Raw genomic sequence first — 15,006 nt, forward strand, 5'->3', positions numbered from 1 at the left:
CAGGACTGACACAAATCCATCCCTGCTCTGCAGCAGGCAACGCTCAGCCCGCCTGAGGGATCCCTGGAAATTTCCATCTGCTCTGAGACAGCGACTGGGAGGAAAACTCTTACACAACGTGGGCTCTGTAAGGGGCAGAGGTCACCTCACCTGTGCCACAGCTACGAGCTGCAAATCATTCTGCAAGTTCTCTTTCAGCCCCGTTGTGTAATCCCGGGGCTCTCCGGCTCCGAGATAAATGTGGGAAGATAAGGCAGTGTCAGAGGAGCTGCTCTGGTTCTTTATGGCTCTTTGAAAGAGCTGATGCTGGATTTGCTGGGGTCTTTCCTTGCAGCACCACGCTGTGCAGCACCAGAATACTTTGGAATAAGTTTTTTATAGATGCCAGCTGGAATTCTGGCCTTTCAAATGTACCAGCACTGATTCACAGAGAGCACTCGAGGCATTTCAAGAGCATGGAGAGACAGGAAAAGGGGAATGAATTCAAACTGACAGAGAGGAGGTTTAGATTAAATTTCAGGATGAGATTCTTCCCTGGGAGGGTGGCACAGGTGGGTTTCAGTGTCCCTCCCAGCCCAAAGCAGTCTGGCATTCTGGGACCGAGTGTTAACAGCGCTCAGTGATGTTCTTTAGTGTCTGCTTCAGTGCTTTCTGCAGTTTGGGTGGTTTGGGTTCAGAACCCCAGAATGGTTTGGGTTGGAAGGGACACTGGAGATCATCCAAGCCTCAAATCTGGTTTCCTCCACAGACCCTCGTTGGGTGCTTTGGTTTGCACGGGAAAGCGAAGGAAAGGGGCAGATCTGCACGGTGAGATGAGGACAGGAGTGAAACACAGGGGGTGGATGAAACAGGGGAGTTCTGGCTTTCCTGCCCAGGTGGATGGGTGAGGGAAATGTTCTCTGTGATTCCTAAAAACCATTTTTGGAAGCCTTGGCTCGTTTGGTGCCACCACTTCCTGTACTAATTGACACAGTTGCTATTGTCACTTATCTAACAAATCGGTGCAAGCCCAAACAAGGACAAAAATAAGTGTCTGCTGATATGAACAGATTTATCTGTTCTCATCCCCACGCCTTTTCCCACGGGCAGAGTTTCCGTGTGTCTCAGTGAGCAAACCTTGGTGCCAAGGATTGCAGCTCCTGCTCAGAGCTTGGCCTTGGCGTGTTGGTGGCACCTCTGAGCACCAGGCAGGTGCTGGGGCTGAAGCTCCCACCGAAGGGAAACCCTTCCCTCAAGGCTGTGCTTTTGTTCACTCCAGTTTCAGGCCTGTGCTCAGCAAGAATTGAAGCCTTTGTTGCCTGAATGTGGAGCATTTCCTCTGCAAGGCTCAGGCAAACATCCCCGCTCCCTCAGGAGTGGTAAATGTTTAAAAGCCAAGGACAGGGGGTTAATCCTTGCATTTGGGCTGTGACCTTGCCGTGCTCTGAAGCCACCACTGGGGTGGGAGACAGAGCATGGGCACGGTGGCACCACCCAGGGCATCTCCTGTGCCAGGAGCACCCAGCAGCACCCTGGATCGGCCACCTGGCTGCCTGTTCCCTGGCCAGGGAGCTGTCCTGGGGCTCCTGGGGCTCACCCATGCTGCTGGGGGCTCTGGGCTCTGGGCTCTGGGGTCTGAGATCTGGGATATGGGGTCTGGGATATGGGGTCTGGGATATGGGATATGGTTCTGGGATATGGGGTCTGGGGTCTGAGATCTGGAATCTGGGGTCTGGGATCTGGGATATGGGATATGGGGTCTGGGATATGGGATCTGGGTCTGGGGTCTGGGATATGGGGTCTGGGATACGGGATATGGGGTCTGGGTTCTGAGATCTGGGGTCTGAGGTCTGGGGTCTGTGATATGGGAGCTGAGATCTGGGAGCTGAGATCTGGGATATGGGCTGTGGGATATGGAATCTCAGAACCCCGGTCTGGGGTCTGGGATCTGGGGTCTGGGACAGCCCAGCTCCTGGCAGTGCCTGCCTGGCACCGTGGGAGCTGCTGCAAGGAAGGAGCAGCTGAAATCTGGGTATGTGTTACATTGATATGTGTTACATTGATCTCTCATGATAAGCACCCCAAAAATAAATGAAATCTGGATTCCTTCTGCCCAAGTTCAGTTTCTTGCCAAAGGAGCTGGTCGTGCTGGGAGCTGAGGTGACAGATGGGTTCCATGGACCTGCTGGAAGCTGGGGTGCCCTGTGAGCTGATGGGGTTGATCAGGTATTTCCCTGTCCCACAGGTCTGGGGTTCATGGGGGTCCAGGCAGACCCAGCTGTCACCCTCCACATCCCAGCTGTATCCATCAGCTGATGCCAAGACCTCTTGGCTGCAGGAAGCAAGCTCTTGGGAGGGGAAATGGGTCGATGGAGGCTCATTTAGAGGTGCCTTTACTGGGATTCTCCTGCCTGACCCTTGTCTGTGGTGTGGCCACAGGGACAGGCCAGTGGAAATTTCCTTCCCATCCCCAGTGCCTTGTGACAACACCATAAACCACGGTGGCGTTCTTTACCCTGCTGACAGGAGAGAAGAGCTCCTGGAAGCCCCAGTGCTCAGGCAGCCACGCAAACACGGGCTGCAGGAGGCTGCTCAAGGCTCCCTGCAGGGCTGGGCTGGACCCTGCCTCCATCCTGGGCACATTCCTGCTGCTCCCAGGAGCTGCCCTGGGATCACCCGGGCCGTGCCCATCACTGGGGAGGGGTCACACTGATCCCTCTCAATCAGTGCTCCAAAGATCAGCCGCATCTGGATTCCTCCAGCCCCAGCTCAAAGCCCTCCCAGTGGAAGCCTTGCTGGTCCTGCTGGGAGCTGTGGGCTGCTGGTGCCTGGGGGTCCCCCCTGCTCCCCCTGCCCTGGCTGGATCTGCTGTTCCAGGCAGTGATCCCGCTGGGATGAGGAGGATTTAGGGAGGGTTTAATCAGTGTTTGATCATGCCAGCTTTTGCAGTGGCTGGTGGATCCCTTGGCACCTTTGCCCTCATCTTTATTTGAGAGCAGTGCAAGGGGGACATGAACCCCCAGCCTTGGAATGCCGGGCAGGAGGTGGGCTGAGCTTTAGAGGAATTTTCACTGATGGTCTCCACTCACAGGGTGGGCAGCCCTGGCACGGGGTGCCCAGAACAGCTGTGGCTGCCCTGGATCCCTGGCAGTGTCCCATGGATGGGGATGGTGGGAGGTGCCCTGCCCAGGGCAGGGGTGGCACTGCATGGCCCGGTTTCCTAGAGCTCCCTTCCCACCTGGAGCAGTGTGGGACACATTCCCAGGCTGCTGCCCCTTGGTGGCTCCTACAGGCACAGAGGCCCCAGGGCTGAGCACAGGTGCCACACTCCAGGTGTGCAGGGCAGGAACCACACCCTGACCCTTGGCAGGACCCCCTCACTCCACCATCAACAGAAAACCGAGGGAAAAATCCCCAAGCCTTGAACCAAGGCTTGGCAGTGATAACGAGCTTTGATATCCCTGGGGGCCGGCCCAACAGCTTTTATGACCCCTTTTTTTTCCTTAGCAATGCAAATCCAATCTGTATTTAGAGCCTCCCGTGCAGAGCTGCCTCTCAGACAGTCGGGGGGAGCCCGGCAGCCTCGGGGTGCTCGTCCCTGCTGAGAGCCAGCACAGCCAGGCTCTGCCTCCAGCCTCCCCAGCCGTGCCCAGCCGTGCCCAGCCGTGCCATCCAGGACAGGCTGGACATGGAGGCCAAGCCTGCGTCGCCGCGGCCGCGCCACTTCGAGCGCCACGTGCAGCCCTGCGTGGCCGAGCTGCTGGGCAGTGCCCTCTTCATCTTCATCGGCTGCCTGGCCGTGCTGGAGGAGCCGGGGGGCACGGGCCGGCTGCAGCCCGCCCTGGCACACGGGCTGGCCCTGGCTGTCACCGTGGCCGTGCTGGGGGACATCAGGTAAGGGGCAGGGGAGGTGCCCCCGGCGCTGCCTTCCCTGCCCAAACCCTCTGCCCTCTGCACCCCTGCCTTGCCATGGAGCCCCCGGGGGGCACGGGGCCCATTGGGGGGTGGTGGCATCGCTGGTGGCACCGCTGGTGGCACCCATAACTCCGTGGGTTTGGGGCTCTTCACCTGGCTTTGGATTGCAGCCTTTCAGTTTTTAGCTCCTTCTAATAAAAAGGGTGAAGCTGAAACGGGAGCATTCTCCTCTGGGAGTTGGAGCTAGGAGATATTTAAGGGCCCTTCCGGCCCAAACCATTCTATGGTTTTATGATTCTCTGTGAAGCTGAGATGATTCCTTTTACAAGGATGTCAGAGCAAAACATTTTGACCCAGCTGTGCTCCTCTGGGTATTTTCAGGCTAAAAAAAATGTGGTTTCAGTTACTCAAAAGCAACATTTAGACAAATCTGCTCATGGAATAGCTGTTGTGTGGAGCTGAGATATAGATTGATCCCCAAGGAAGATGTGGAAGGGTCCCTGGGGGGTTTCATTGCCTTCCCACAGGGGCTGGGGCTCTCCAGGCTGTCCTGGGTGGCTGGGCAGGATCAGGGGCCAGCCCTGGGGTCCAGAGCAATGGGGAGATAATTCACCAGTGCCTGGAGGAGGGAGAACAGCCCAGGCTGGGCTTTGTGCAGGGGGGACTCCTGACCCACTGTGCCAGGTCCTGCTGCACCCCAACCCTGGTGTGGTGAAACCAGGGCAGCAGCACTGGGGGGCTTCGTGGTGAGGGGCTGCACATTCACACTGAATCCTGAAATGCTTGGGATTAGAGAGGACCTTAAATCCCACCAAATTCCACCCTGCCATGGCAGGGACACCTTCCACTGCCCCAGGCTGACCCAAGCCCTGTCCAGCCTGGCCTGGGCACTGCCAGGGATCCAGGGAAAGGCACAGCTGCTCTGGGCACCTGTGCCAGGGCCTGCCCAGGGAAGGATTGAGCCTTGGGAAGGACTGAGCCTTGGGAAGGACTGAGCCCAGGGAAGGATTGCCCAGGGAAGGATTGAGCCTTGGGAAGGATTGAGCCTTGGGAAGGATTGCCCAGGGAAGGACTGAGCCCGGGGAAGGATTGCCCAGGGAAGGACTGAGCCCGGGGAAGGATTGCCCAGGGAAGGATTGAGCCTTGGGAATGATTGAGCCCAGGGAAGGATTGAGCCTTGGGAAGGATTGCCCAGGGAAGGACTGAGCCCAGGGAAGGATTGCCCAGGGAAGGATTGAGCCTTGGGAAGAATCACCCAGGCAAGGACTGAGCCCAGGGAGGCTGGAGAGGAGCCCTGCTCTCCTCCCCAGCCAGGCTGCTCCTCCAGGGGGGTTTGTGTCCCCCCTGAGCCCAGGCTCCCTCCCAGCCCAGGAGCTGCAGTGCAGCCCTGTCCAGCCCGGGTTCCCCTGAGCAGCCCAGCTCCCTGCTCTCCTGGGGGCTCAGTCCCAGCTGAGCATCAGATGTTCTTGTGGCTCCCAGACTCTCTGACTCATCACCGGCAATTATCAGGCTGATCAGTTATGAAACCTGTTCATTAACCTGTGTCTCATGGTAATCAGAATTAATTAGAGGGTCTCTGTGTCTGACTTGCTTGTGCTTTTTGAGGTGAAGGATTTAGGTCTGGTGCTGAGGGCCAGCCCAGCAGCCCTGCTCTGGGGGAGCTGTGCCCTGCCAGGCTGGTGCCAGCCCCAGCACTGCATTCCTGCAGCTCTGCCAGGCCCCTGCTGCCCACAGCAGCCCTGGCAGAGCTGCAGCAGCTGCTGGGAGCACCTCAGTGACACATCCCCAGATCCTGTCCCTCTGTCCCTGCCGGCGCAGCAGAGAGGACACATTGGATCCAGTGATACATCCCCAGATCCTGTCCCTCTGTCCCTGCCGGCGCTGCAGAGAGGACACAGCTGGATCCAGTGACACATCCCCCGATCCTGTCCCTCAGTCCCTGCTGGCACTGCAGCAGGGCACAGAGCTGGATCCAGTGACACATCCCCCGATCCTGTCCCTCTGTCCCTGCCGGCGCTGCAGAGAGGACACAGCTGGATCCAGTGCCACATGCCCAGATCCCGTCCCTCTGTCCCTGCCGGCGCTGCAGCAGAGGACAGAGCTGGATCCAGTGCCACATGCCCAGATCCTGCCCCTCAGTCCCTGCTGGCACTGCAGCAGAGACGACACATTGGATCCAGTGACACATCCCCAGATCCCGTCCCTCTGTCCCTGCCGGCGCTGCAGCAGAGGACAGAGCTGGATCCAGTGCCACATGCCCAGATCCTGCCCCTCAGTCCCTGCTGGCACTGCAGCAGAGAGGACACATTGGATCCAGTGCCACATGCCCAGGTCCTGTCCCTCAGCAGGGGCTGTGTGCCCAGGGAGGGGACACAGCCAGATCCTGCTCCTTGGACAAGCCGGGAAAGCCGCGGTGCTTGCAGGCCCCGCTGACGCTCCTCTCTCCCGGCAGCGGAGGCCACCTGAACCCCGCCGTGTCCCTGGCCGTGTGGCTGCTCGGGGGGCTCCCCACCGCCATGCTCATCCCCTACTGGCTGTCCCAGCTCTGCGGAGGGGCGATCGGAGCCGGCCTGGCAAAGGTACGGAGCCGGGTGTCCCGGGCCACGGGGACTGTCCCTGCAGGCCTGGCGTGCCCAGGGCTGTGCCCTCTGGGGCAGCCTGTGTCACCCTGCCGGGAGCGGTGCCCTCCGAGGTGCCCGGGACCCTCTCAGACAGGTCTGTGCTTGCCAGGCACTCAGGCTGCTTTTCCTCCCGCAAATGCCCAGTTTAGCTCCTCTTTAACCCACCCACGCTGCCCACGCTGCCCCGACAGTGAGCCCATCTGCTGGCACTGGGCACAGCCTGGGCACTGAACAGTGAGCCCATTGCTGGGACTGGGCACAGCCTGGGCACTGAACAGTGGGCACTGAACAGTGAGCCCATTGCTGGGACTGGGCACAGCCTGGGCACTGAACAGTGGGCACTGAACAGTGAGCCCATTGCTGGCACCGGGCACAGCCCGGGGCATGGAGGGCACTGAACAGCCTGGGCACTGAACAGTGGGCACTGAACAGTGAGACCATTGCTGGCACAGGGCACAGCCTGGGCACTGCACAGTGAGCCCATCCGCTGGCACAGAGCACAGCCAGGAGCACGGTGGGCACTGATGGCTGTCCCCGCAGGCTGTGGGCACTGATGGCTGTCCCCACGGGCTGTGGGCACTGATGGCTGTCCCCGCAGGCTGTGGCACCGAGCGAGCACTTTGGCAATGCCAGCGGAGCAGCCTTCGTTGGCATCACGGCTGGCGAGCAGGTCCCCGCTGTCCTGGGGGCTGAGATCGTCCTGAGCTCCTTCCTGCTCCTGGTGGTCTGCATGGGAACCGTCAATGGCAGGACCAGCACCCCGCTGGCCCCGCTCTGCATCGGCCTCACCGTCACCGCCGACATCCTGGCAGGGTGAGCTCAGTGTCCCCTCTGTCCCCTCTGTCCCCACAGAGCCACCCAGCGCCATGGCTGTGGGGGCTCAGGAGGGACCTGGGCTGTGGGGTGGAGCTGGGGGCAGCTCTAGAACCCTCCATCGGGGCACCCCAAATCCCACCCCAACCTGCTGCACCAGGGAGGAGGCAGAGCTGGGATGGGATGGATGGGATGGGATGGGATGGGACCGGACAATGGGATGGGACAAGGGGATGGGATGGGATGGGATGGGATGGGATGGGATGGGATGGGATGGGATGGGACCGGACAATGGGATGGGACAAGGGGATGGGATGGGACGGAGCTGCCCTCCTGCAGCACAGCACGGACCCTGTGCCCAGGGACACGGAGCACACCAGAGAGGCCATCAAATGAGCTCAGTGGGCGCTCTGGCAGTTTGGGAGAGCCGATGGGCTGGGGGCAGGAGCAGCCCAGGCTCAGCCTGGAGCAGGAGCAGCCTCAGCTCCTCCCTGCACGTGGCACCGCAGCCGGTGCAGCCCCCGAGCCCCGCCGTGGGTGATAAACCCCGGGCCTGCCCAGGCTGTGTTTGCCGTGGGAAGCCCTGAGCAAACAGGGGGGTTTGTGTCCCTCGGGTCCCCGCGGCTGCTGGCAGCACTGCCAGGCTCAGCAATTAGCAATGTTAATGAAGTGCTGGGTTAAGGCAGCGCCCACCCACTCTGGCAGGACCCCGGGCCGTGTTTACACAAACCCCTCGGCAAATATTTACCCCTAAAGCTGTGATTGCTGCCGCCCTGCTCCCGAGTGTGGTGTGCAGCCTTCCTGAGCAAAGCCTGGCTCCCTTGGCCCGAGCCCGGTGCCCACCAGAGCCCCGGGAAGAGCTCCAGGAGGGGGATGCTGCTGCCCACCCCACTCACTGCCCGTCCAGCAGTGAGGGCAGGGTGCTGCTCCTGTGTCCCGCTGGGATGGCACAGCCACCGTGTTCCCCTTGCAGGGGCGGCGTGTCCGGAGCCTGCATGAACCCAGCCCGAGCCTTCGGGCCAGCTCTGGTGGCCAACTGCTGGGACTACCACTGGGTGTACTGGGTGGGGCCCATGGTGGCAGCGCTCCTCGTCGGGGCCCTGGTGAGGTACGTGACAGCTGAGTGCCACTGGGACTGGCACCCTGCAGGCTGACCCTGCCTTTGCCCCCGTGCTGCTGCCTCCTCCGTCGGGCAAGGCTCCCAGCAGAGCTTTTCCAGAGGGGTGTCCGAGGGCTGGAGAGTCCTTTCCCTTTTCCTTCCCAAGAGGACAGGGTGACAGCAAAGGCCCAGCCTGTGTCCCCACGTGCCTTGTGTGGTGAATCAGCCTCGGGCTGGTGCTGGGCCAGTGCTGTCCCCGTGTCCTTGTTGTACCCTTGCCGTGGCAGAAAGGCTGACCCCGCATTTCTGTCTCTTTTTCCTCCCCAAAGGCTCCTGATGGGTGACCAGGCCACCCGCCTGCTCCTGAAGTGACAGCGGGCACAGAGCCCCATCTGTGGGCAGGGGGTGCAGCCCAGCCCAGCTGCCATGGAACCTCCTGCCCCTGCTCCTTCCCTTCATCCTGCCCCCTCGGCACCTCCCTGGCACCCGTGGGCCAGCCACGCTTCCCGTGCTGCTGGGGGAGGATGGAAACCTGGCTCTGCCAGCCCTGCCGTGGCACCGGCTCACCGGGAGCACCCTGTGACAGCACCGGGTCCGTGGTGCCCCCGGCTGCTCTGGCACTGCCCCTGCGCCCTGTCTGACCCCCAGAGCTGTGCCCGGGCACCCGCAGGGCCAGGGAGCCCTGTGCCCGCTGGGTGGGCACCACTGCCCCCACTGACACCGGCCGGGATGATGCCGAGCAGCTCCTGCCGCAGCGGGTGACAGAAGGGGGCTCTGGGGACAGCAGGAGGGACCCTGGGCTGTGGAGGACACGGGGTGAGGCACTCAGCCAGCTGCCAGGGTGGCCATCCCTGCCCTGCCAGGGGAGCAGTGCTGCGGGCCGGGGGCGCAGGGGGCTGCTCGGCAGAGGGGGCGCCGCCAGAGGCAGGAGAGTCAGCGGAAGGGGAGGATGGAGCTGTGTGGGCAGGGGGAGAGGAGCCAGCGCAGCAGCTTTGCGTCAGCCGGGCATCCGTCCCCTCCGGCAGCGCTGCCCTGACTCATCCTGCGGCCTCCAGCCTCCCCTGGGGGGGTTCGTGGGGACCGTGCCCCGCCCGGGGGGCTGCCCTGGCACACGGGTGTCACTGCGAGCACCCCCAGCCCCAGACAGGAGCCCCTCGTGTTCCCTGGGCTAGGTCACTCCGGATTTTGGGAAATGATAACTTGGGAAATCCCTGTTGATTTCCCAGCCCCCAGCGTGGCTCGGAGGTGCCCTGGGGCGGGGGTCGTGCTGGGAGAGCTGTGCCCGCCCGCCGGGCTGCCCACCCTGCCCAAAGCAGGGCACCAGGGCAGGGACGGGGCTGGAAGGCAGCGGGAGGCAGGAGTGGGGAAGGGCCGGGCTGCAGCCGGGGCTCGGTCCGGGCTGTTCCCCCTGCGGCAGAGCGGGTCTGGACAGCCCCGGGTAGGGCAGCTGCCTCCTCCCGATCGCACTGGTGGCTCTGACAGTCGCTGTGCCACGGCACTTCCCAGCTGTCCCCGTGGGGCTGGCAGGGCGCTGCCAATGTCACCTCTCTATTTTCGGCTTGTTTTCTACTTTGCCGTGCCGGGAGGTGACCCACACAGGGCACAGGCACGCACAGAGATGTGTTTTTAGAGAAGGACAACGCCGCAGAGGTGCTGGAGAGGGGGAATGGAGCATCCCCGGCTCGGGGCTGGGCAGGAGCCGAGAGCCCCGGGGGCTCCGGGGGCTCCAGGTGAGCCGGGAGCCCGGCAGCTGCTCATTCATGGAGGAAAATGGTGCAACCCCCAGAAGGAGACAAATAGCATGAAGATGTCACCGGGACGGTTGTCATGGCAACGCCACAAAAATGCCGAACCAAACACGGAGCAGAATGGCTGTTTCCTGCCCGAAGGGAGCCCGTGGGGAGCGGCTGCTCTGGGGACCCCAGCGTGTCCCCTCCCTGCTCGGGCACAGCGCTCGGTGGGAGCGGGGCTGGGGCCCCCGGGGCTCCCACCTTCCCCTTTCGAGAGGATGCTCGGGCCCGCAGGAAACGCGCTTGGCTGCGGCTGCCTCTGCACCGGGCAGCCTCCTGCGCTGCTGGTAGTGCCGGCATCCCGGAGCCCTGCACCCCAAATCCATCCTGCATCCCGGAGCCCTGCACCCCAAATCCATCCTGCACCCCAAATCCATCCTGCGCCCCGTTCCCTCCTGCATCCCAGATCCTCCCAGCCCCCATCTCCCTGCTGCACCTCGGTTTCAAGGCACCTCTCCCCGGAGGTGCAGGGCAGGGGGCTCAGCAGGTCCCTCCAGGGCAGTGGTGCCACTGCCTGCGGTGCCCGGGTGCAGGGGACAGCAGGGGGACAGCAGGGGGACAGCCCGTGCGCGGCCTCGTGTGCTGCTGTGTCGGGCACATTCATCTTTCGTTTGTCAGGGTGACTCTTGATAAAGCATCTGTAACACCACGTTGTTTTTCCTTGAGTATTATTAAAGTGCTTGATTTATGCTAATTAAATACCAATTAACTTCCAAGCACTTAATGTGCTTTAAGGACATAAAATACATCTCATTCCCATTCAATTAAATTTGCATCAGGCCTGGACATGGGTCTGCACGGTGTTTTTATCAGCACATGGATCTGCTGGGATGTTGCCCGGGGTTTCCCAGGTCCTGGTGCCTGTTGGGATGGACAGGCTCCCGTAGGGGTGGGGGTGGCACTCAGGAAAGGAGGGGTGCAGGATCCTGCTGCCACGGGCAGTCACAGCGTGGGCATGGCTGAGATGAGGGGCTGGAGGGGCACCAGCACTCAGCCCCTGCGTGATGGCAAGCTGGGATAAGCTCAGGGCACTTGGGAGAGATGCCAAAGGCTGCACAAACACCAGGCACATGCTGGCCCAGGTGCCACCAGCTGTGCCCGGTGCCAGCACTTTGGGAACACAGGGAGAACAATCAGGGTGCTGCAGAAGAACACCCAGCTCTTCCCTGTGCCTGCTGCTCACCAGCCCTCACCCACAGTCTGAGGAAGGGTCAGCTCCCAGCGTTTTCCCTTCCTCATCCTCCCTTCAGCAGGACTGGAGGGGTTTGCAGTGTGTTCCCCCAAAGCCTGGTGCTAAAACAGCAAAAGCAAAGGCAGCACCGTGAGGGGTGCCAGGAGCTGGGCTGGGGGATTAGGATGGATGGACACTATTAGAACGTGCCCCGACAGGGCATCTGGAAATTCTCCTGTTGCTCAGCTCCAAAGCTTTTCTGCAGCTGGAGAAATCACTGCCTGAAACGGAAAGAAAGAGGTGAATGAATCCTTTCAGCTCATGCTGCCCATCAGGCAGACCCGCAGCGGCTGCAGAGGGCGAACGCCGAGCTCATCTCTGCTGCTGCACCAGCCCCGGCAGCTCCCGGCCCGCGCCCGCTGCCGGTGCCAGGGGCTCCCAAGGGTGCTCCGGGGCTGGGTGGCTGCGTGGGCACACCCGGGGGACAGCGGAGGTGGCGATGACGTGCGGAGCCAGCTCTGCGCGTGAGCTGGCAGCTGCATGTAGGAGCTGGGAGCGAGGCGATGCGGGAGTGGGAGTGGGGATGGAATTCTGGGGAAGCTGCGGCAGCCGCGCCACCGCCGGCCGCTGCAGGCAGGGTGGGGATGGGCTCCGGCCCGCCCGGCTCGGCTGTGCCCGCGGGGCTGGGACGGCGCCCCGAGGCTGGGCAGCATCCCCCGCCGCTGTGCCACCTCCCCCAGTGGTGTGCCATGGCCCTCGACACCGTGCCACGTCCCTCGCTGCTGTGCCGTGTCCCTTGCTCCAGTGCCAAATCCCCCAGCAGTGCCCCGTGTCCCCAGCACTGCTCCATGTCCCCAGCAGTGCCCTGTGTCCCCCAGCACTGCCCCGTGTCCCCAGCACTGCTCCATGTCCCCAGCAGTGCCCCGTGTCCCCAGCACTGCCCCGTGTCCCCAGCAGTGTCCTGTGTCCCCAGCAGTGTCCTGTGTCCCCCAGCATTGCCCCGTGTACCCAGCACTGCTCCATGTCCCCAGCACCACTCCATGTCCCCAGCACTGCTCCGTGTCCCCAGCAGTGCTCCATGTCCCCAGCACCGCTCCATGTCCCCAGCACTGCTCCATGTCCCCAGCAGTGCCCCGTGTCCCCAGCAGTGCCCTGTGTCCTCCAGCATTGCCCCGTGTCCCCAGCAGTGCCCTATGTCCCCAGCACAGGTGCAAAGCTCCAGGGCCTCCTGCCAGCGGCCTGGCGGTGTTTCCCGGGGCAGTGGGCACACTCCCAGCTCAGTGCTGCCCGGGCCGGTCGGTGCCACAGCTGCTCCCTGCGGCACAGCGGGGACGGCCCGGGAGCAAGGCTGGTGGGAGGGAAATGTGGGAACAGGCGTTTTCTCCGTTCCACCCCACTTCTCCTGCTCACTCCACTGATCTTTCATTTCCTCTCACTGGCATCGGCCACCCACTGGGGCTCCCTGGAGAGGAGCTGGCACAGAGGTGTCCCCTGGGGACCCCCGGGTGAGGGGAGCAGACCCCCCCTCCTCCCTGCTGCCATCCAGCCTCGCTGCTTCCCCCAGCACCGAAGGCTTCCCGTGCCCAGCACTGCTCGAGCTGAAGGATTTACATTTTAAAGGGGTTTTAGAATGGATTTGCACAGACATTTATTTGCAAGTGTTATTTTTTTTTCAGCTTTTGCCACTTTGAATGTTTGTGGAGAAGAAATAACAGACAGAAACCACAGCAGGGAAAGCCTCAGAGAACTCGTTTGCGCTCATGCAAATGTGGTGAGAGTGGCAGTCCAGGGTCACAGCGGCGATCCTCAGCGGCAGCCCGTGCTGCTGTCGCTCCTTGCTGTGTTCCTCAGCTCTGGGAGGTGTCAGCTCCCGCAGTTTGTCAGCAGCCAGCAGCGGGACCGCGGGTGCGGGCAGCTCCGGTCACCCCGGGGCCGTCTGGGGCCGCGGGCCGGCGGGAGCCAGGGCTCGGGAGGGGAATGCTAATGGTGTTCTGTGCCGGCAGCAGCCAGAATGCTGCACAATAAATAGCCTTTTTAATTACTGCACAATATTTACAAGATTGCTTCCTCATTTGGGAAATTAAAACAAATGCTCCATCAAAATGATCAACACTGTACAGAGAAGCGCGGGGCTGATGGAGGAATCCTCGGGCTGCTGATGGAGGTTGGCATGAGATTGCTGCTGAGACTGGCACCTCGAGCTGCCGGGGCTGCCTCTGCTCCTGTGCCCAGCAGGACAGGGGTGCCCAGCAGGACTGGGGTGCCCAGCAGGACCAGCAGTGCCCAGCAGGACGGGGGTGCCCAGCAGGACGGGGGTGCCCTGCAGAACTGGGGTGCCCTGCAGAACTGGGGTACCCAGCAGGACTGGGGTGCCCTGCAGGACTGGGGTGCCCAGCAGGACCGGGGTGCCCAGCAGGACCAGGGTGCTCAGCAGGACAGGGGTGCCCTGCAGGACTGGGGTGCCCAGCAGGATGGGGGTGCCCTGCAGGACCGGGGTGCCCAGCAGGATGGGGGTGCCCTGCAGGACTGGGGTGCCCTGCAGGACTGGGGTGCCCTGCAGGACGGGGGTGCCCTGCAGGACCGGGGTGCCCTGCAGGACCAGCAGGCTCTGGCAGCTCGGCCGTGGCGCGGCTCGGCCAGAAGGAGACCTGGGGCGGTGGTGCAGGGGATGCTGAGCTGCCAGGGCCGCTCACCCCGGGATGGGCTCGGAGGGGGCGGCCGTGCGGTGCCGGGGAGGTGCCTGTCCCCTTGTGGCCTCTGGGGACTGAACCCCTGGGGCTGCTCTTCTCCCAGCCCTCCTCCCATTCCGAGCTCTTCCCTCAGCTCCTTTCCTCCTTGTTTTGGTTTGGTTTTTTTTTTTTTTTTTTTGGTTTTTTTTTTGTTTTTTTTTTTTTTTTTTTTTTTTTTTAGAACTCCCGTTGCCATGGGAACGGTGACATCCCGAGCCGGGCGGAGCGGAGGGAGCGCGGCTGCCCGGGGCCACCCCGGACACGGGCGGGGGTCCCACGGGTGCGGGATCCCACGGGCTGGGGGCTCCCACGGGCAGGGAATTCCCCTGGAGCTCTCCTATTCCAGCGGAAAGAGCAGCGCTATTTAATTACACTCGAGCACCTGCTGCCAGGCCGGCGAGTCCTTTCAGGGCAGGAAATTCCATCTGGAATGGACGGGGTGGGTGGGGGGAGAGGCAGGATGGCCCTTGGCATCCAAATGTTGGTTAATTAAGGAGCTCGCAGGACCTGATGGATGCGATCCAGGAAAATTTGGGATTACGGAGAATTCAATTGTTCCTGGAGCAGGGGGATGCCTGGGGAGCCCAGGTGACACCTCACGGGCTGCCCTGGGGGTGCAGGAGCAGCTGGGCTTCATGGGGACACGGGAGAAGGAATCGAGAGGGGAATGCGGTGGGCTCCGAGCCCCTGCCGTGTGTCAGTGCCAGCGCGACCCCCGAGTGACAGGGCACAGCCTGGGCACAGCTAAACCTGGGCATGGCTCAGCCTGGGCACGGCACAGCCCGGGCACGGCTCAGCCTGGGCATGGCACAGCCTGGGCACAGACTGGGCATGGCACAGCCTAGGCACAGCTCAACCTGGGCACAGCTCAGCTTGGGCACAGTCCAGC

General features: G+C 62.3%; 1 protein-coding gene across 1 annotated transcript; it reads left to right on the plus strand.

The window, feature by feature from the left end:
- Positions 1 to 2,155: 2,155 nt before the first annotated feature.
- On the plus strand, positions 2,156 to 8,827 carry AQP8 (aquaporin 8). The gene is made up of 6 exons (XM_041490299.1): positions 2,156 to 2,183; positions 3,633 to 3,873; positions 6,347 to 6,473; positions 7,114 to 7,328; positions 8,302 to 8,436; positions 8,757 to 8,827. Exons 1-6 carry the CDS (start codon positions 2,156 to 2,158, stop codon positions 8,797 to 8,799), a joined length of 789 nt encoding a protein of 262 aa, XP_041346233.1. The 3' UTR covers positions 8,800 to 8,827.
- Positions 8,828 to 15,006: the final 6,179 nt, after the last annotated feature.

This window comes from Pyrgilauda ruficollis, unplaced genomic scaffold, assembly GCF_017590135.1.
Source record: "Pyrgilauda ruficollis isolate IOZ18807 unplaced genomic scaffold, ASM1759013v1 scaffold122, whole genome shotgun sequence".
In the NCBI taxonomy this organism is placed as follows: domain Eukaryota; kingdom Metazoa; phylum Chordata; class Aves; order Passeriformes; family Passeridae; genus Pyrgilauda; species Pyrgilauda ruficollis.